The sequence below is a fragment of the Phocoena phocoena genome, chromosome 1 (genome assembly GCF_963924675.1).
Source record: "Phocoena phocoena chromosome 1, mPhoPho1.1, whole genome shotgun sequence".
In the NCBI taxonomy this organism is placed as follows: Eukaryota; Metazoa; Chordata; class Mammalia; order Artiodactyla; family Phocoenidae; genus Phocoena; species Phocoena phocoena.
Window position 1 is genome coordinate 81324423 of NC_089219.1, and position 20617 is coordinate 81345039.

Genomic DNA, 20617 nt, shown 5'->3' on the forward strand with positions numbered 1-20617 from the left:
GCACTAGAATCTAAGCTCCACAGGGCAGAGATTTTTGCTTTATTAACTGACATATATCCAGCATCTAGAATAAGAGCCTGACTCATTGTGGGAACTCAAATATTTGCTAAATGAATAAATAATAGATTTGATACACTGCTAGGCACTGTGCGGGAAATATGAAAGAAAGATGACATGGTAATGTTGATCTTTCCCTTAAGAACCATATACAGAATGCAGTTAAATCAAACAAGGGTTCAAAAGTATTAATGAGCCTTACAGATTAGAGTGGGAAGGGAACTCCCCGGCAGTCCAGTGGTTAGGACACAGCCCTTTCACTGCTGGGCCCAGGTTCAATCCCTGGTCAGGGAACTAAGATCCCACAAGCCGCACGGCGTGGCCAAAAAAAAAAAAAAAAAAAAGGCAGGAAGAATTACAGAACAGAGGATGAGACCAACTCAAGGGATTGAGCAACTTGGGTTGCTCTCATCTGGCATGGGAGACAACCAGTAACACTGCCAAATCATGGCTCCTTAAAGACTACAACTGTGTTCCCAAATAAAACTAAGCAGTGAAAGGAATGTTTCCCTCACTAAGCATAGTTCTGACAGTGACAGAAGAAAGTGGAATGTCCCTAAGAATTCTCATCATTGTATCCTAGCAACGTGTATTTACCAATAAAAGCCCAGTTTTCTATGTACATTGTACTTGTGCCTCATAACATCTCAAGGTAGGGAGTATCACCACTTTACAGATGTGAAAATGAGATGGGCCAGTGCCCACAGTACAAGGGTTGGAACCAGGATCTGACCTAGATCCAGCTGGTTGTAAAGCCCATAATCTTTCCACTTAGATCACATTCTGTTTAACCGGCTTTGGTATCCACACTGCTCTTTCTGTTTTATGGGTAACCTGTTGTGTTCCAATAATTAGAAACATCTTTCAGAAACTTAAAATTTGACTTTTAATTCTGGAGGAATTTAAATTAGCAAACAGGAATATCTGATACAGCAAATGCTACAAGGTTTAGCAGAGAGCCTGGTTCACACCAACTTTAATTATGCTTCCCTCTTGATCGTTTTCAAAGGGCAGCAACAAAGGAAGGAACAAGACTTTATTGACCGTGTGTGGTGACACAATGAAGTAATCCTGACTTATTTTAATGAAAACGTGTTTCTGACAAAGGTGATTTTAAGGTTTCTTGTTGTTGTTACTTATGTCTGTTTGGAATGCTGACCAGTTCATCTGGACTAATATTAACAATACACATCAAAACGTGCCACGGCTAATCCTGGCCTATGATAATGGATGTATTCTAATTTTCTGTGGATGTAGAAGAGTACTTGTAACAGATATAAAGGCTCAAGGTTGCCATCAGTTAGACCTCTTAGCATAAAGAGATCCATTTGTAGGAAGAGTAAATGAATTTGACTTAGCAACTGTCAAAGCATCTCACTGTAAGTAAACTTGACTGGTAATGGCATTTAAATTAAAAAATTGTGATTAATAAATATTCATCTATTTAATTCATCCTTAGTAGGTATATAAATATGCTTAATGTAAATTTCAGAAATTATGTGAAAATAATTTATTAAGCATATATGTCAAAAGGAGGCCATTTACAAAAAGCAAAAAAGGTTGTGCTGTTGATATGATTCTAATTGTCTTGTTACATCACTTATCATTTTTGATTTTTCTTACTTTAAAGGTAATATATCATTGTCTATTAACCCACAGTTGCCTCAAAGAGTTCTAATTATGTGCGAACAGAAAGAGCACTTAAATATGCGGCAGGGGTATACTCCGGGGGCCGCCCCCAGATCCAAGCTACAGGCGTCCTGAGACTAAGGAACAGTGGGTTTCATGGCACAGCCCACCTCGGACTCCGAGGCTGCGGTGTTGGAATCCACCCTCAGCCAAGACACAAGCAAGTCCCTGTACCCACCGGCCGTGGACAACCCCTTCACGCAGCAGACGCACATCAGCGCGTGGCGCTGGGCCTACATCGTCCTCATGGGGGCTGTGCTGGTGCCGGTGCGCGTGTCCTACATCGCCGTCCTCTTCATCTTCCTCTGGCCGGTGGCTGCGCTTTCCACCGTAAGTCGTCGTGCTCGACCAACCAAGCCCTACAGGAGTTGGAGAAGAAGACTGGTGCAGCCAACTCTCAAGTTCTTGTTTCAGGTGACTTTTTTTCCAGCAGGGTTCCTGGTTAAAGTGAAAGGGATAAAGGCAACCCGAGACGAGGCCCGCATCTTCGTTGCAGCACCGCACTCCAGTTTCTTTGACGCAGTCGCCTGTGTCGTAGCAGGGTTCCCCTCGGTGGTCTCTGCGAGTCAAAATGTGCGTATCCCCGTGGCTGGGAAATTCTTACTGTCAACGCAGCCGGTGCCTGTGACCTGAGATGACCCCAATTCGAGGAAGAATACCCGGGAGGAAATCCTGAGGTCAGTGACATCTGATAGGAAGTGGCCACAGATCCTGATTTTCCTGGAAGGAGTGTGTACCAACCGCAGCTGTCTGGTCACTTTAAACTAGGGGCCTTCTCTCCAGGTGTTCCTGTGCAGCCAGTGCTGCTCAGGTAGCCAAACACCCTGGACACCGTGACCTGGACCTGGCAGGGGTTTACAGGCTTCCAGACCTGTATATTGACCCTGAGTCAACTCTTCACCAGGGTAGAAGTTGAGTTTATGCCCGTTTATATCCCAAATGACCGAGAAAAAAAAGACCCCGTCCTTTTTGCCAATACAGTGAGGATCGTCATGGCCAATGCTCTTGGGGTGCCTGTGACAGATCACACTTATGAAGATGGCAGACTGATGATTTCTGCAGGTAACCTTCGACTACCCATGGAAGGCGGTTTGGTTGAATTTACAAAAATTAGCCAGAAATTAAAGTTAGATTGGGATAATATTCATCAGTGTTTGGATGAATGTGCTACAATTGCAGCTGCCTCAAAAGGAGGGAAGATAGGAATTACAGAGTTGGCGAATTATGTGAAACTCCCAATTTCAGAGCCCTTGAGACAACTTTTTGCCCTCTTTGACAGGAATAATGATGGCAGCATAGACTTCAGAGAGTATGTGATAGGTCTGACTGTCCTATGCAATCCTGCCAACACTGAAAAGATTCTGCACATGTCATTTAAGCTTTTTGATCTTGATAGTGATGGTTTCATAACCGAACAGGAGTTAGCTGCTATACTTCGGGCAGCTTTTGGAGTGCCAAATCTTGATGTTTCCAGACTCTTTCGGGAGATAGCTGGACAGAACTCAGAGTACATTTCATACAGGACCTTTAAGAACTTTGCCCTGAAGCATCCAGGATATGCCAAGTTATTTAGTTCATACTTAGACCTCCAGGCAGCCTATATATATTCATTACCACAGCAAGTACAGGTTTGATGGTTGTATTCAGATGTTAAAGTCAGCCCTGAAAATGGTGAAAGTTAACATCCAAGTTGAAACTATGTTTGAAATAAAAATTATCCTTTGAGGAAAGACACATAGTTTTTACTCTAAGTGGCCTGGGCACTTAATTATGATATTTAAAATGTGCTTAAGGAATCTATATTTCAATTTGATTTTATAGTACCTAATTTTCTTCTTCAGATAGTATGTTTGTTTCAATGTGGCCTAAAAGTAGAAAAATATCTGCTTATAACTTTGTTCACCCAGCATGGTTCTAGTTAGTGCCTTTATTCTGCTTAAAGTAAGAAAAATAAAGAAGTAAAATAAAGGGCCTTCTTTTTGCTAAATTAAGGTCAGAGAAATATTACAGCCCACCACCTCTCCCTCATTTTTACAGAGAAAATACCTCATTAAGAGCTCTACTAGGGTTTCCCTGGTGGTGCAGTGGTTGAGAGTCTGCCTGCCGATGCAGGGGACACGGGTTTGTGCCCTGGTCCGGGAAGATCCCACATACCGCGGAGCAGCTGGGCCCGTGAGCCATGGCCGCTGAGCCTGCACGTCCGGAGCCTGTGCTCCGCAACAGGAGAAGCCACAACAGTGAGAGGCCTGCGTACCGCAAAAACAAAAAAAGAGCTCTACTAGCAATAAATAAATACTTTGTTACCCTTATTCTTCTCTCCAAAAAGGATCTGCTGCATAAATGCTTCCTTGCTCTTTCTCAAAGTAGCCCAAATGTTCTTATTGTACAAGACAAAATAAAAATAAACATCAGGAAGATATAGTATTGGGAATACCACTGAAACACTTATATATGGCATAGCTGCCCTTTATTTATTTATTTTTAAGGTATAAAAGTGATTATTTAGAATGGGAAATCATGAGAAAAGAAATGAGAAAAGAAAGCTAATATAATAAATATAGGTTATAAATACAGGAATTCTGATAAATTCTGTTATATATGACTCTCACAAAAAGGAAAAGTTTGTGTTTATAGTCGAATGTTTTGCATTACTGAGAACATTTCTTTTGTTCTGACTAGGCACCCATGAAACTTCTGCTTACTGTTGTGTACCTCCTTCACTATCCATGTACTTCCAGCATCATTTGCTGTCAGAAATCTTCACATAGTGATGTGACCTTGAGCCCTACCCCTTCATGTCACCTTGTAGGATGAATCAGTGAAGTATTCCTAGAAGCTATTCCTACACCAGGACAGGGAGCAACAACTTATCTAGATGTGGAAGTGATTTTGAACCAATAAATATGCCTTGCTAACCCAAACTACTGTATCCCCAACTCAGCTTCATTGTGACTGAATCCTCAAAATGCCTACAGCCACTCAACGCCACCAGATATGAGGGGATATATGACTAAGGGGGAAGAGTCTTGATCACTTGTAGTCAAAATCTCTTACTTATGTAGACCTTACAAAAACATACCCAAGTAGACACATTCCTAGGGACCCTACTAGACCTTTGCAAGGGCTTGTACAAGTGGGGCCTCTAAAGCTTAAGGGTCATTAGTTAGCTTCCTGGTATATTGAAAGAGTAGAAAGGAAGAAGAGATAAGAGTGGGAGAAAGGTGAGCAGATGGAAAAAGCTTAAGGAAAGGGAGAGAAAAAAATCAAATATTATTTTGAAATAATTTCCATGCAGTTCTGATCTGAAAAAAGGAGATGGATAAGTGATATTTCATAATCCCCATTGTTTTAGTCCATTCAGGCTGCTATAACAAAAATACCATAGATTGGGTGGCTTAAACAACCAAAACTTATTTCTCACAGTTCTGGAGGCTGCAAGGTCTAAGATCAATGCACTGGCAGATTCGGTGTCTGGTGAGACCCTGCTTCCTAATTCATAGATGTTTTCTCACTGTGGGCTTACCTTGCAGAAGGGGCAGAGGGAGTTCTCTGGGGTCTCTATTTATTTATTTATTTATTTTTTTGGCCGCTCAGTGCTGCTTGTGGAATCTTAGTTCCCCAACCGGGGATCGAACCTGCACCCTTAGCAGTGAAAGTGCAGAGTCCTAACCACTGGACCACCAGGGAATTCCCTGGGGTCTAATTTATAAGGGTACTAATCCCTTTTATGAGGACTCCACCCTTGAGACCTGGTCATCTCCTAAAGGCCCCACCTCCAAATACCATCACACTGGGGATTAGGTTTCCACATATGAATTTTGGGAGGACACAAATAATTCATTCTGTAACAACCCCCCGGCTTGATAGCCCCATGATAATAATGCATGCATATGTAATTCAAATACAATGATTTTTTAAAGGTAATGGAAATTATTCATTTAACTAAGAGATTTTCACTTCAAAATAGTTACCAAAATGTATCTTTACTCAAACAAGGGTACTATTACTCAAATATTCACTGAAGTTTGAAATTATCTCTAATTAGATAGTGAGCTATACAAAATGTCAGGGTCATTACTTCATTATATTCTACCTTTTAACCTCAAAATGTTAAACACTGCTTTATTTAAACCCTCTTTGATATATAACACTTTTTTATTGAAGTATAGTTGATGTACAATATTATATAAGTTACAAGTGTACAATATAGTGATTCACAATTTTTAAAGGTTATATTCCATTTATAGTTATTATAAAATATTGGCTATGTTCCCTGTGTTGTACAGTATATCCTTGTAGCTTATTTTATACATAATAGTGTACCTCTTAATCCCCTACCCCTAACTGCAACCCCCTTCCCTCTCCCCTATGGTAACCATTAGTTCTCTATCTGTAACAGGTAACACTTAAAATAACCTTTTTATTGTAAAATGCTTACAGTTAAAAACTATACCAAACAAATCTGTAGCTAATAATAATTATTACATATTATATATTATGAATATAATCTGTTTTAAGATAAACACTGTTGCAACTAACTCAGCTCAAGACATTAAAACTTCTCCAGCCACCCTCTAAGTTCCTCTATGCCCCCAATCATAATTACAACCTCTTTCTTCCTCCCAAATTTAAACTGCTTTCCTGACTTTTATAGTTTCACTTCTTGTGTTTCTTTACGTTTTTGTTATTTAAATATGCATACTTTGACACTGTGATGGTTCCTTGTATATGTTGTGAAATAATAGAAAATGTATATTGGCCTTTGCCCCAGTTCCTGGCACAGAGTTCCTAAAACCCTTGTAATTTTCTAAGTGATAAGAGTATTAGGATCATCCTTAGTTCTAATAATTGGTCTTTGATCCCCGTTCCTAAGTTTCTAAATCCCTAGGGATTTCCTGGGTGATAGGAGCATCTTTTGTTCTAATGAGATGACTTTTGGTGGGCTCCTGGATTGGGGCTGGTCACGAGAAATCAACTCATGATTAGAAGTTTGGAATCTTCACCCTTCCATTCTCTAGAGGGTTAGAGGGGCTGGAAATAGAGTTAATGATCAGTCAGGCTTATAGGATGAAGCCTCCATAAAAATCTTCAAACTATGGATTTTGGAGAGCTTCTGGGTTGGTGAACACATGGAGGTTCTGGGAGAGTGGCACACCTGGAGAGGGCATGGAAACTCCATGCCCCTTCCTACATATTGGGTTGGCCAAAAAGTACCTTCGGTTTTTAAGTAAAAATAAAAGACACAATTTTCATTTTTACCAAGAACTTTATTGAACAACATATTCAACCTTCTGCCAGTTTTCTGGCAACTTCATAATTCCATCTTCCCAAAACTTTTTATCTTTTTGAGTAAAGAACTGTTCCAGGTGCCTTTTACAGTCTTCCAGGGAATTGAAATTTTTTCCATTAAGAGAATTTTGTAAAGCCCGAAATAAATGGAAATCTGAAGGTGCTATGTCTGGTGAATACGGCAGATGGATCGGAACTTCCCAGCCAAGCTGTAACAGTTTTTGCCTGATCATCAGAGAAACATGCGGTCTTGGTTATCCTGATGGATTATGCATTTTCTGTTGACTAATTCTGGATGTTTTTGTCGAGTGCTGCTTTCAGTTGGTCTAACTGGGAGCAGTACTTGTTGGAATTAATCGTTTGGTTTTCCAGAAGAAGCTCATAATAGAGGACTCCCTTTCAATCCCACCATATATACATCACCTTCTTTGGATGAAGACCAGTCTTTAGTGTGGTTGGTGGTGGTTCATTTCACTTGCCCCATGATCTCTTCCTTTCCACATTATTGTACAGTATCCACTTTTCATCACCCGTCACAATTTGTTTTAAAAACGGAACGTTTTTGTTATGTTTCAGTAGAGAATCACACGTGGAAATACGGTCAAGAAGGGTTTATTTGCTTAACTTATGTGGAAACCAAACATCAAAGCGATGAACATAACCAAGGTGGTGCAAATGATTCTCAGTGCTTGATCTGGATATTTTGAGTATGTTGGCTACCTCCCGCGTGGTATAACGATTGTTTTCAATTAATGTCTCGATTTGATCACTGTCAACTTCAACTGGTCTATCTGACCATGGAGCATCATCCAGCGAGAAATCTCCAGCACGAAACTTTGCAAACCACTATTTTTTTTTAATTAATTAATTAATTTATTTATTTTTGGCTGCGTTGGTTCTTCATTGCTGTGCGTAGGCTTTCTCTAGTTGTGTTGAGCGGGAGCTACTCTTCATCGCGGTGAGTGGGCTTCTCATTGCAGTAGCTTCTCTTGTTTCGGAGCATGGGCTCTAGGCACGTGAGCTTCAGTACTTGTGGCATGTGGGCTCAGGAGTTGTGGCTCGTGGGTTCTAGAGCGCAGGCTCAGTAGTTGTGGTGCACCGGGTTAGCTGCTCCGTGGCATGTGGGATCCTCCCAGACCAGGGCTCATACCCGTGTCCCCTGCATTGGCAGGTGGATTGTTAACCACTGTGCCACCAGGGAAGTCCCCACAAACCACTTTTGATGTGTTCAGTCAGTCACAGCACCTTCTCCATACACTGCACAATTTTTTTGTGTGTTTCAGTTGCATTTTTACCTTTCTTGAAATAATAAAGCATAATATGCTGAAAATGTTGCTTTTTTTCTTCTATCTTCAATATTAAAATGGCTACACAAAAATTCACCAATTTTGATAGGTTTTTTTTTAAATGCACGCTGATATGACAGCTGTCACATACAATCTAACAAAATTGTTTCAAATGATAAAGACAACTAAGTGCTACTAGAGCCATCTAACAGGAAAAAATGAACAAACCTTTTTGGCCCACCCAATACTTTTCCTCTCTCAACTGGATGTTTACTTGCATCATTTATCGTATCCTTTTATAATAAACAGGCAAACAGTAAGTAAGTCAGTTCCCCTGAGTTCTGTGAGCTGCTCTAGCAAATTAATTGAACCCAAGTATAGGACTGTGGGAACCTTATATTTCTAGATGATTGGTTAGAACCATAGTAACAACCTGGCGTTGCAATTGGCAACTGAAGGAGGAGCAGTCTTGTGGGACTGAGCCTTAAACCTGTTGGATCGGATGCTGTCTCCACATAGATAGTGTCAGAATTGAGTTAAATGGCCTGACATCCATCTGGTGTCACAGAATTGCTAGGTGTGTGTAAACCCCCCCCCCCACATTTGGTGTCAGAAATACTGTGAGTGTGACAGTGATGTGAGAGTAAAGGAGATACACAAGAGGAGAAGAGTATTTTCTAAACTTATGCCAACTTGGCTAGGGCATGGTACCCAGATATTTGGTCAGTCATTATTCTAGATGTGAAGGTATTTTTTAGATGAGATTAACATTTAAATGAGTAGACTTTGAGTAAAGCAGATTACCTTCCATAATATGAGTGGGCCTTTGATAAAAGGATAATTTAAATAAGAGAATTAAGCATTTATCCTGCCTTTGCAGTGTGAAATGTATTTCTGGATATCCAGTATTTCTCATTGATAAGGGAAAATTCTTCTTTACAGAAGATTTCCAGCAAATTTCTAGCAAATAAATGTAGAAAGAATGATAGAATTATAAAATCATTTTGTAATCCCTAGTTAATTGATTAAAGTAAGAGTTATCAACAGACAAAACTATCAGATGAAAATTAATGATACATTTTAACAACATTAAAATGGGGATAACCAAAGATTATGTGCCTTCTGACAGGATTCAAAATGAATTACTGCTTGTGGGAGGCAGAATAATGCCTACTCCCCCTGCCCCCAAAGATGTCTATGTCCTAATTCCAGAATCTGTGAATATGTTAGGTTACATGGCAGGGGAATTAAGGTTGCAGATGGAATTAAGGTTGTTAATTAGCTGACCTTAAAAAAAAAGGAGATTATCCTGGATTATCCATTTGGTCCCCAGTAATCACAACAGTTCTTAAAAGAGGGAAGAAGGAAGGAGAAGAAGAGTTCAGAATGATGCAATGTGAGGAGGATTCAACCTGTTAACTTTGAAGTTGGAGAAGCGGAGACGAGAACTGAGGAATATGGGCAGCCTTGAGAAGCTGGAAAAGGCAAGGAAGCTCTCCCCTCAAGCCTTCGGAAGGGGATGCAGCCCGGCCCAAAGTGGAATTTTAGCCCAGTGAGATCTATGTGGGACTTCCAACTTATAGAATTGAAAGTAAAAAAAGTGTGTTGTTTTTAAGCCACTAAGTTTGTGGTAATTTGTTAAAGCAGCAATAGAAAACTAATATACCACTTATAAAAGTTTTTTTTCACGGGGTTCCCTGGTGGGGAGTGGTTGGGAGTCCGCCTGCTGATGCAGGGGACACGGGTTCGTGCCCCAGTCCGGGAAGATCCCGTATGCCGCAGAGCAGCTGGGCCCGTGAGCCATGGCTGCTGAGCCTTGCTCGTCCGGAGCCTGTGCTCCGCAATGGGAGAGGCCACAACAGAGAGAGGCCCGCGTACCGCAAAAAAAAAAAAAAAAAAAAGTTTTTTTTGCTAAAAAATTGAAACTGAATATAATCAAGCCTCTAAAAACAGCTTCCATTTACAGAAAATATATGGGATAGATGAGCACAGTGCGTGATGCTACAAAGAAGCAGTCAAATTTAAAATGTGGCATACTCTACAGCTCAAATTGCTCAGGCTTCTGCCACAATGTCAGTGTCATGAGGGAAAATCCAGGAGATTAGAAGAAACTCAGGAGATGTAAGAACCAAAGGTAACCTTGTATCTTGTTTGAAAACCGATTCAAACAAACCAACTGTAAAACATAATTTTTAGGACAGTTGGGAAAATTTTACAATAGGCTACATAGTAAATGGAATTATTGTCGATTTATAAGGAATACCATTAATGGTTTTGTAATGTTATGTAAGAAAATGTACAGTTTTTAGTGATGCAAACTGAAGTATATAGGAGAAAATGAAATGGTGTCTGGTGCTCTACTTTTAAAATTTTTAGAAGGAAAGAAAGAAAGAAAGGAAGGAAGGAAGGAAGGAAGGAAGAGAAAGGAAGAAAGAAAGATAGAAAGGATAGAAAGGAGGGAGGGAGGGAGGAAGGGAGGAAGGAAAGAAGGAAGGAAAAAAGAAAGGAAGAAAAGATGAGGAAAGAAAGAAAAACTGCTACAACATATATGCCCAAATCTTGATAATTGTTGAATTTTGGTAATGGGTATATCGGGGTTCACTGTACCTCTCTGTTTCTTTGTATGTTTGAAATGCTTCATTTGAAAACATTTTTAAAGAAAGAAAAAATACATCTAAGAGAATCACTTTTTTTCATGAAATTGTAGTACTTAGATGAGTTTTTTGCCTTCCAAGGCAATTTTACCTAAACTTATATTTCACACATAAGGATCACAGTTAAGGCCAACCCTAAATAAAATTGTGGATTTAGCAGTGTTTACCTTCAGAGCTCCTGTTGCTAGCTTCCCAGGACTTTCTAGTGTTCCTGATCATAAAGCCTTTGAGGAAAAATTTTTTGATAATTTCACTCACATTAAGGTGTAAATGATTACAGATATAAATTAATTAAAATAGAAATAATGTTTTAAGTAAAAAATCTCTAATGGTGGAATGTGAAGCATCATTAAAACTTTTTTTTTTTTTGCAGTACGCGGGCCTCTCACCACTGTGGCCTCTCCCACTGTGGAGCACAGGCTCCGGACGCGCAGGCCCAGCGGCCATGGCTCACGGGCCCAGCCGCTCCGCGGCATGTGGGATCCTCCCGGACCGGGGCGCGAACCCGCATCCCCTGCATCGGCAGGAGGACTCCCAACCACTGCACCACCAGGGAAGCCCTAAAACTATTTTTTTTGTTTTGTTTTTTAAGAGGGTACTTTAATTACTTCACAAAGCTGCCTAAGGTAATTTAAGAGAATTAAATTTACATGGACCAACCACCTCACACCAAAGGGCCCACATCATAAAAAGGTGAGGAACCCAGCAGATGTGACCTCACACCAGAGGGCCCACATCACCAAGGGGATGAGGCACCCAGCAGGAGCCACCTCACACCAGAGGGACCACATCACAAAGGGGGTGGGAACCAGGCGGGAGTGACCTCACACCAGAGGGCCCACAAAAAAAAAAAAAAAAAATTTACATGGACCAGAAACCATCTGTCATCCATTCCCAATCAGAGAGTAGCCTAATTTTTGCTTCATCAGCTGATAAAGGGGCATGGTAGAAGTATTACAGGACTTTGGAGGGAAAGAATCTTGTACTGAACTGTCTGGGTTTTAATACCTAGATCACCACTTACTGGCTGTGTGACCTTGACCAAGTTATCTAGCCTCTCATGCCTCAACTTCCTCATCTGTAATTGGGCTCATAGCATTACCAACCTAAATGGTGGTTGTGAGGATTAATTGAGTTAATACATAGAAAGCAGGTAGAGCAGCTTTCTCGCCTAAAAAGCACTCAATAAATATTAACTATCATATTATCTTTGACACTCCTCTTTTCTATAGGAATGATTAAAAATCAATTATCCAGTATATTCATAACTAAGGTGTCTGAACAATTGAGAAAGTCATTATTTGGAGAAATGGCTACTACTTGGCCAATCTTCTGGTACAATATTCATATATTTTCCAAGCAATTAGTATGTACTTTTTACCTTGTGCAGAGCTTCTGAATGATGCAGAAGGATTGAATCTTCTTCCTTTGGAAGAAGTAATCAAATAAAAAAACAAAAGACTTTTTAAGTAATTTCGCTCCAGCTCTTTTCTCCACACCAAATTTTCAAAATTCTATAGTTCATCAATCCACCCAATTCCTTGCTCAATTAAAGACTCTAGCCCTACAACATTACTTCCTTTCTTCCACCTCATAACTTTTATAGCTTTATATGCAAAGTGGGGGAATATAACTGACATTTCTCTGCTTAAGTCCAAGAGCAGTTATGTGAGCCACTCCCTGGATTAGAAGGGGAAGGGGTCTTCTAGACATTATACCATACCCTTTGCAGGGGGCTCTGGAGTGTTGTTAACTCCTGCTGATTTTACGAAGTTCTTCCCGCGCCCCTCATACCCCCAATTTTTCTTGCCCAAAGCAGTAAGTGAAGGAGTGTGACTCGCCGCAGTAAAGGTCTAGTGAACTTGTCTTTCCTGCTAAAAAAAGCGCCGACACCCCAGGAAGACAAAGTGCTGAAAGGCTGCACTGGTTGATTTGAACTCAGTTCTCGATAAAACATTTATTTAAATGACTGGTTCGCACCAACTGGAAAGCAGAGGGACAGGGATAAAGCGCAGACCTGGTTAGCTCCGCATAACAGTTGGCTCCCTCGGCGGTGCTGCGCGGAGCGCCTGCTGGCGGAGTTAAACAGAGCTACTACGCTTGCGCACACCCTCCCGGGTCACGTGCCGGCGCTGGCCGGGTCTCCGAGATTCTCCGGGACTGAGGTTCGGCAGTTATAAGGGACCGTCAACAAACAGACAAGAGGTATCAGCATTTTCCTTTAGGGGGCGGATTCGGGTAGGAGCAGAGCTTTCGGTATGAAACGCCCGTTTCTTCCAGAGGCGGGGAAGTGAGACCCTGTACCGAGCCCGCGGGGCGCCGCCGTACCTTTGTGGAACATGGCCCGCCGTGGGGAGGATAGCGTGGCCCCCATGGTACTTCTGGAGTCCCCAGGAGTTTGCAGTAAGGGCTTGCAAAGGAAGGGGCCCAGTGAGCGGCGCCGGCTGAAGGCGATGGTGTCGGAGCAGCTCAGCCAGGATCTGCTCAGGTAGGAGGAGGCGGGAACTCAGGCTGCTTCAGTTCTTAAGGCTCCCACCTCCGTACCAGAAACTGTGGCTCCTCGGTTTCTCCATCCCTCCCTGCTTTGTCCTCCTCACCTCAGGCCACTGCAGGACGCTCACTTGTCTCCTCACTACAAAGAGGGTTCTTTCGCCCTTATAACCAATCCAGAGCACCTCGGAGACCACGTACCAGATTCAAGAAGAAAACCAAAATTACCATCATAGTTCTGTGCAGCACCAGTTTATGCCAAAATACTGTAACACGGGTAGGCTTAAGTCTTGAAAGACTCGCTAATGTCGGGGTGGATACAGGTTTCGTGGTCCTGAAACTTACACAACTTTTTATAAGCTCAAACAATTCTAAGAAAAATGATACAATTAGATATATATTTTTATATTTATTTTATATATATATATTTTTATATTTATTTAAAAAAATTTTTTTGAGTATTTAGAATGAGTAAAAATGGATCAGAATCCTGGAGCGTTGGAGGTCTCTTTCTTCTGAGCGCTCTTTAAACGATTTAGCAGAAATGCTTTCGTAGAAATACTTCCTGATCGCAACCTGGCTTCCCCTCTCCTAGAATACTCTACAGCCCGCAGCAACTCCCAGCAATTCCCAGTTCCCATGAGGACTCTAGCAAATGGAGAGTTGTTGTGAAGCTTAACTCAGGCTATAGTGAATCCAGGAACGTCATCTCAGTTTATAAAAGAAAATGAAGCTTAGAAATATTCCCTAGCTAGTTTCCATTTCCACCAAAACATTGATTCTTGAACTTTAGTGTGCATCAGAATCACCTGGAGAGCTTAGATTTACTGAGACCCAGACCTTAATTCTGATACAGTTGGCCCGGGATGGGGCGTGAGATTTTTGCATTTCTAGCAAGGTCCCAGGTGATGCTGCTGGCCTGGGTCACACTTTGAGAACTATTGAACTAGTTGTAAACATAATTACTATTAATAACAGTTGTGCAGCATTTTACATTTAAAAAGTGCTTACTGTTGCCCACACTTAAGGCTCCACCAGTTATAAACTGAACTTTATAAAGCAAAAAAATTTCCTTTTAATTTGGGCCTGTCTATGAGAGATTCTGCCTTGTCTCCACCACTGGGGGAATTGATGTACAACATTAAAAAAAAATGAGAGTGAAGTTGTTCTGTTTCTAGGATGAATCTCTAAGGATGAGGAACTCCTCTTCAGTGGCTCTATTCTGGCTGTATTGTGAGCCTTGAAGTGTCATGAATTTAAAGAAGATAATACATCTAATTTATATAAAGAAAATGAGGTCATAAGTATAGTAGGTGAACAATTTATCCTCATCCTAGCAGCAATGAAAGGATAGGATCCTGAAGTCCCAAGTTCCTGTTACAAGAAAAAGTGTTTTTTTTTTTTTAACAACTAAAAAATCTCATATACTCACCCAGCCATACTCTTCTACAAACTCCTTGAGTGCAGATACAATGCTTTAGTCCCCTTTATGTCCCCAGTGCTTCATACATGGTACATGCTCAGTAAATTTTTAGTGAGAATTGGGTTTAATCAGCAGTCTAAAATGCTTTAGATAGGTGAATACAGTAGGTGACAGAGAAATAAGATGGAAAGAAGCTGGGCCTTGACACCACTGAGCCTTTGCTCCAGCCTATCCTTCCTCTAGCGTTTATTATGAGATAAGCCAATAAAACCCTCCTTAATGTTTAAGCAGGTCCGAGTCAGATATTGATACTTGTAACAGATAACGAGATATGCTTATAACTGATACATGTAGTTTTATAAAATAAAAAGCACTATATTTTCACATTAACATTTTTAAAAACATTAACTTTTTTTTTATTTGACGAATACTCATGAGCATCTATTATGAACAAGGCAGATTCCCTAGTGACAGTTGTATGGCTACCAGCTGCAATGCTTGTTTATTCACTTGGGGAGAAGTGGGGTATGGGTAGAAGGTGGGTGGGTAGAAGGAGGAATAAATGGTGTATTTATTTGTACAATTTGAGTTTTTATTAATGTTTGGGAGACCAATACATTCTTGCATAACTTTAACAATTGCTTATGAAATCATTTATTGATTAAAATATTGACTAAAATGCATCTATTCGCTCATTGTTTCCAAGGTTCTGAAAGCTTTGTGCTCTGAAGCATTTGTTTTGTTTAGGGTAAAATACAGCCAAATCTAAAAAAGCAGATATTGAGCTCTTGCTGTCTAATGAAGGTACAGTTTTTGCCTTTGGAGAGTTCATTGTCTGAATATAATATATTTTAGTTATATTAAAATAATATAATTTTATTATTATAAAAATAATGATACAGTGACAGAAGTGCTGTGATAGAGGTATGTACGGAGGGATCAGAGGAAGGAGCTATTAACTGGGTCTTGGGGGAGTGAGTGTCAGTGGCAACATTCTAAGCTTTCCCTGTAATGGATATCTTTATCCATACTTGGGCCTCCTGTAGTGTACTAGTGTGATTGCCAGTTATATCCTGCAATACAGAAGTCCTCTGAGAATACGTAACTTGCTGATGATAATGTTATACTATATGAAATACTATTTAACATTTACAGAGCAGAAATATATAGTTACCACACAGAAAAAACATTGTGACAGTTTCTATTATGATGCTGATTTCTGTTCTTATATCACCTTACATGTGAGCTTTACCATAACTATGTCCTAACATTAGTAAAGGGATTTGAATGGGCTTTCCTCGAGTCCATCGTTTTAATAATAGATTAGAGCATAGTTCTATATTTTGTGGGGTGGGCAATGGAAAAGGGCTTAAATGTCACATTCTTGATAGCCAAGCCTGCATTTCAGACTTGGTATTTAACAGTAGTCAAAGTACAGCGTACCAGTTTCTAGACTGGATTGTCTATTATTGCGTGTGGTTTGCTGGTGGTGTTGACTGTTTACTTTTTTGGCTTTAGTTTTAGTAAGATTTTAAAAAATTGATTCAATAGTCAACAATCACATTACTTTGTGTTCTCTTTCCAAAATAAATCTAAAGTACATACATTATAAAGGAAAATCAACATAAGTAGCAGAAGATAAATTTTATTGGTAGAAGGAATTAAAAGGAAAAGATATTTTTTGAAAAATTAGTCTTACTCTTTTAGTGTAATTACCTTTGTTTTCATTATAAATTTTAGAAAATTGCCTTCTAAACCAATGTTAGACAATGTTCTTTGGATGAACTGAGAATAAACTCATTTTCATACTAACTTTATTTTGTTATCTCTGTATTTTTAGTTTATGTGTTTTTTAAAAAATTTTTTTCGGTACGCAAGCCTCTCACTGTTGTGGCCTCTCCCGTTGCGGAGCACAGGCTCCGGACGTGCAGGCTCAGCGGCCGTGGCTCACAGGCCCAGCCGCTCCGCGGCATGTGGGATCTTCCCGGACCGGGGCACGAACCCGTGTCCCCTGCATCGGCAGGCGGACTCTCAACCACTGCGCCACCAGGGAAGCCCTATGTGTTATTTTTAAAGCTTATTTTATAAAAACGGGCATATTATATATTAACTGTGTATAATTAATTAGTTTAATTAATTAACTAATTAAACTATGGTTCCTTTTTATTCCTTATAGGCTTCTAAGAGAAGAAGTCCATACAGATGTTACTTTCTCAATAGGTTGTACTTTGTTCAAAGCACACAAAGCAGTCCTTTTAGCAAGGGTTCCTGATTTCTGTTTTCATACTGTTGGACATACAAATAACTTAACAAATCATGAACCTGTTGCTGTGGAGAACTTTGAAGCTTCAGAATTTAGAATATTTTTACAGTAAGTGCTTTCTTCATCTTTTTTTCTCTTATATTTAAATCTAGTATGTAATTGCTTATTTTTTAAACATATGTGTGTGTTTTTATTTTATGTATTTTCATATCTATTTTATAACCTTCTAACTTAAATTCCATATTATCTTAGTAATTAGTGTTAGTAGAGGCTAAGTATTAGTATTAGAGTCTTTGAGGCTTAGTATTAGGAGAGGCTAATTTCTGCTTGAGATTGATCCTGAGAGAGGAGAAATATATCTGCTTTAGAGAACTGTCTATTCACATCCTTTGTCCATTTTTCAATTGGATTATTTGTCTTTATATCATTGAGTTATAGGAGATCTTTATGTATTCTGGATATTAGGCTCTTATCACACATATGATCTGCAAACGTTTTCTCCCAATCAGTGGGTTGTCTTCACTTTCTTGATGGTGTCATTTATAACACAAAAGTTTTAGATTTTTTAATGTAGCCTAGTTTATCTAATTTTCTTTTGTCACTTGTACTCCTGCTATTGTAGATAAGAAACCATTGCCTATTCTAGGGTCACAGAGTTATTCTTATACTTTCTTCTGTGAATTTTTTGGGTTTATGCTTTTAACTCTTACGTTTAGGTCTGTGATCCGTTTTGAGTTAGTTTTGTTGTATAATGTAAGGAAGGGGACCAACTTTATTCTTTTGTGTGTGAATATCTAGTTGTCCCAGTACTATTTTTGGAGAGACTATTCCTTCTCCATTGGATTGTCTGTACAGCCTTGTTGAAAATCAGTTGCCCATTGCTATGGACTGAATTGTTTCCCTTGAAAATTCGTATGTTGAAGCGTTACTTCCTAATGTGATGCTCTTTGGAGATTGTGCCTTTGGGAAGTAAATTAGCTTTAGATGGGACCTCATGATAGGAATAGTGCCCTTATAAGAAGAGACACCAGAGAGCTCGTTCTCTCTCTTTCTCTGCCATGTGAGGGTACAGTGAGAAGGTGACTGACTGCAAGCCACGAAGAGAGTTCTCACCAGAACCCCACCATGATGGCATCTGATCTTGACGTCCAGCCTCCAGAACTGTAAGAAATAAAATTCTGTTGTTTAAGCCACCAGTCTATGATTTTTGTTGTGGCAGCCCAAGCTGACTAATACACACATAAACATTAGGGTTTATTTCCAGTCTCTAAATTCTTTTCCATCGGTCTGTATGTCTGTCCTTAATGCCAGTGCCAATTATCATTTTAACTTTTATGAGAAATCAGAGTTGGATTTTTGTGTTTTTATGTCCTGAATCCTAGGTATTTTTTAGATGCTAGTCTTTTAGTTATTTGCTGACATACTTTTTGCCTATAATCAAAATCATGTTGACTTTAATGTTGAAAATTCTTTTTGGATAATTAAACTTTAAGTATATGTGTGTGATTTGGTGTATTTTTCTTCATTTTATGCTCTGACAGTTGCTTGAATGATCTGTTTTTATTATTTCAGAGTTTCTTATATGAAGCTCCAATAAGCATAAACAGAAAAGTGGGTAACCTTGGCTTCCTCTGTTTGTAAGAACAGTATGACATACTATAATTTAAACAAATACTTTAAGTGCAATTAAGAAAATCATTATCATTTTCCAGTATAGATCATAATAGGTTCATCACTGAGTTCCAACCATCAATTTTAAAATACACACTTTTGTTTTTCTAGTAGGTGGTATAGTGGCTTTGTTGTCGAGTAGGCTCTGTGGTCAAGCCAGGTCTACCATTTCTAACTGAGTGAACTTGGACTGATCACTTACATTAGTTTCCTCACCTGAAAAATGGACATACCTCATAGCATTGTTGTGAGGGTTAAATTAGATGCTTATGAAGCACTTAGCACAGTGACCTGAGATATAGTAAATACTGAATACATTATAAGTATTATTCATAGTAGTAGCGCGTTGATATTATACATTTCTCCAGCTATTGAGTGTATGTTTAGAAAAAGATGCTTGGGAAAAGTCAAATTTTTATATATTAGAGAAAGAGGAATTACATTAATGTTATCCTTTATTTGTTGTCTTTAAAAGTATTAGAAAAAAAGATTGAATGAGAGACAGTATGGTAGAGTGGAGGAAGCACTGGACTTGGCAACAAGACAGAGATATGCCTTCTGGCTGTGCATTACCTTGTTTTATGATTTCTTTGAGCCTTAATTTTCTCATATTTAGAACAAGGACGTTGGAGTAAACGGCTTTGTGCTTCCTAGCACTTCACAATCCTCTGTTTTAAGCACTTAATCACATTCTGTTTTGTGTTAGGTTAGTGAAATATGTCTGTGGTTATGTAAGCTCCTTGAGATTAGATCATCTCATCGATGTGAGCATTCCCAGTGGTATCTCATCAGTGTCTTGCATATAGAAAGTGCTTGTGATATACCTCCCCCTTTTTTAAAAGGCAGATTGTATTGAAATTTCTCTGTGTTAATATAAAGCATAAGGAGAGGATTATAATGTGGAGTATTGAGATAACATTTTTTAGTAAAAATTCTGATAACATAGATTTTAAAATTTTTATTGTATGAAATGCAGTCCTTATAAGTATCTTCAACACCCATCCTTCTCTTTAAATAACCAATAAAGATTCTGAAGTATTCTGCCATATTGCTACTTATTGTAGGGTCCTTTGCTATGCACTTAAGTTAGCGTAGTAAGTACAGTCTTCGAAGAAATTTTTTATGTACCGTGTCTTCAGATATGGCTCAAATGATTGGCACTGGAAAGTAGTTCCTGCTTTATGACATCATGATTAAAATTCAATAAAAATCTTTGATTTCCTAAGACTTACCACATTATAGTTGTGTGTGCATGTTTGTGTGTGTGTGTGTGCACATGTGTGTGTAAAGGAAGGAAAAAAGGGAAGACCTTTAAATTTTCAATTTAACATCAATAACTGGGAAATGCTAGTATAAAATGTCAATCAAGTAAACACGTAGAACAGCAGCACAGTATAAAAGATTCCGCTTCCCCTACAGCTTTCTCAGGTGGTAGCTATTTTCTCTCCCACATCCCTTACACTAGTAGGGCTGAAGTGGGTGGAATGGGTGTCTTGTAATATTAACTATATATATATGTAACTTGTCATCTGGGGCCTCACTAACTGGGGAGAGACTGCCCCTTCCAGAGTTAGCTAATTCCCTGAGCATGCCTTTGATATGCAAACCAAGTAATCCTGAATCCATTCCTACACCCACCTCTTCTGTCTGTTTCTTATACTCTAGAAGGCAACACTCTTCTTCCCTAATCATCCCAGAGCCAGGTACCAGACAACTAAAGACCACCTTTATAGCCCAGAGCCCCCTCTCCCCCAAACTATTTAATCCTAAACTTGCTCAGCTGCTTCCTTGCCAC

General features: G+C 39.5%; 2 protein-coding genes across 3 annotated transcripts in view; both read left to right on the forward strand.

The window, feature by feature from the left end:
* Positions 1 to 1842: 1842 nt before the first annotated feature.
* Positions 1843 to 3380, forward strand: LOC136131943 (lysophosphatidylcholine acyltransferase 2B-like). The gene is given in 2 exon segments (XM_065888730.1): positions 1843 to 2500; positions 2503 to 3380. Coding segments are annotated over 2 exon segments (1536 nt in total).
* A 9934-nt stretch (positions 3381 to 13314) lies between these two features.
* BTBD8 (BTB domain containing 8) overlaps positions 13315 to 20617 on the forward strand; it is a 91221-nt gene continuing 83918 nt past the window's right edge. For both annotated transcript variants that reach the window (XM_065887367.1, XM_065887377.1), the window contains exons 1-2: positions 13315 to 13463; positions 17065 to 17259. In XM_065887367.1, the coding sequence (XP_065743439.1) occupies positions 13315 to 13463; positions 17065 to 17259 (344 nt within the window). The remainder of the gene's footprint in view (positions 13464 to 17064; positions 17260 to 20617) is intronic.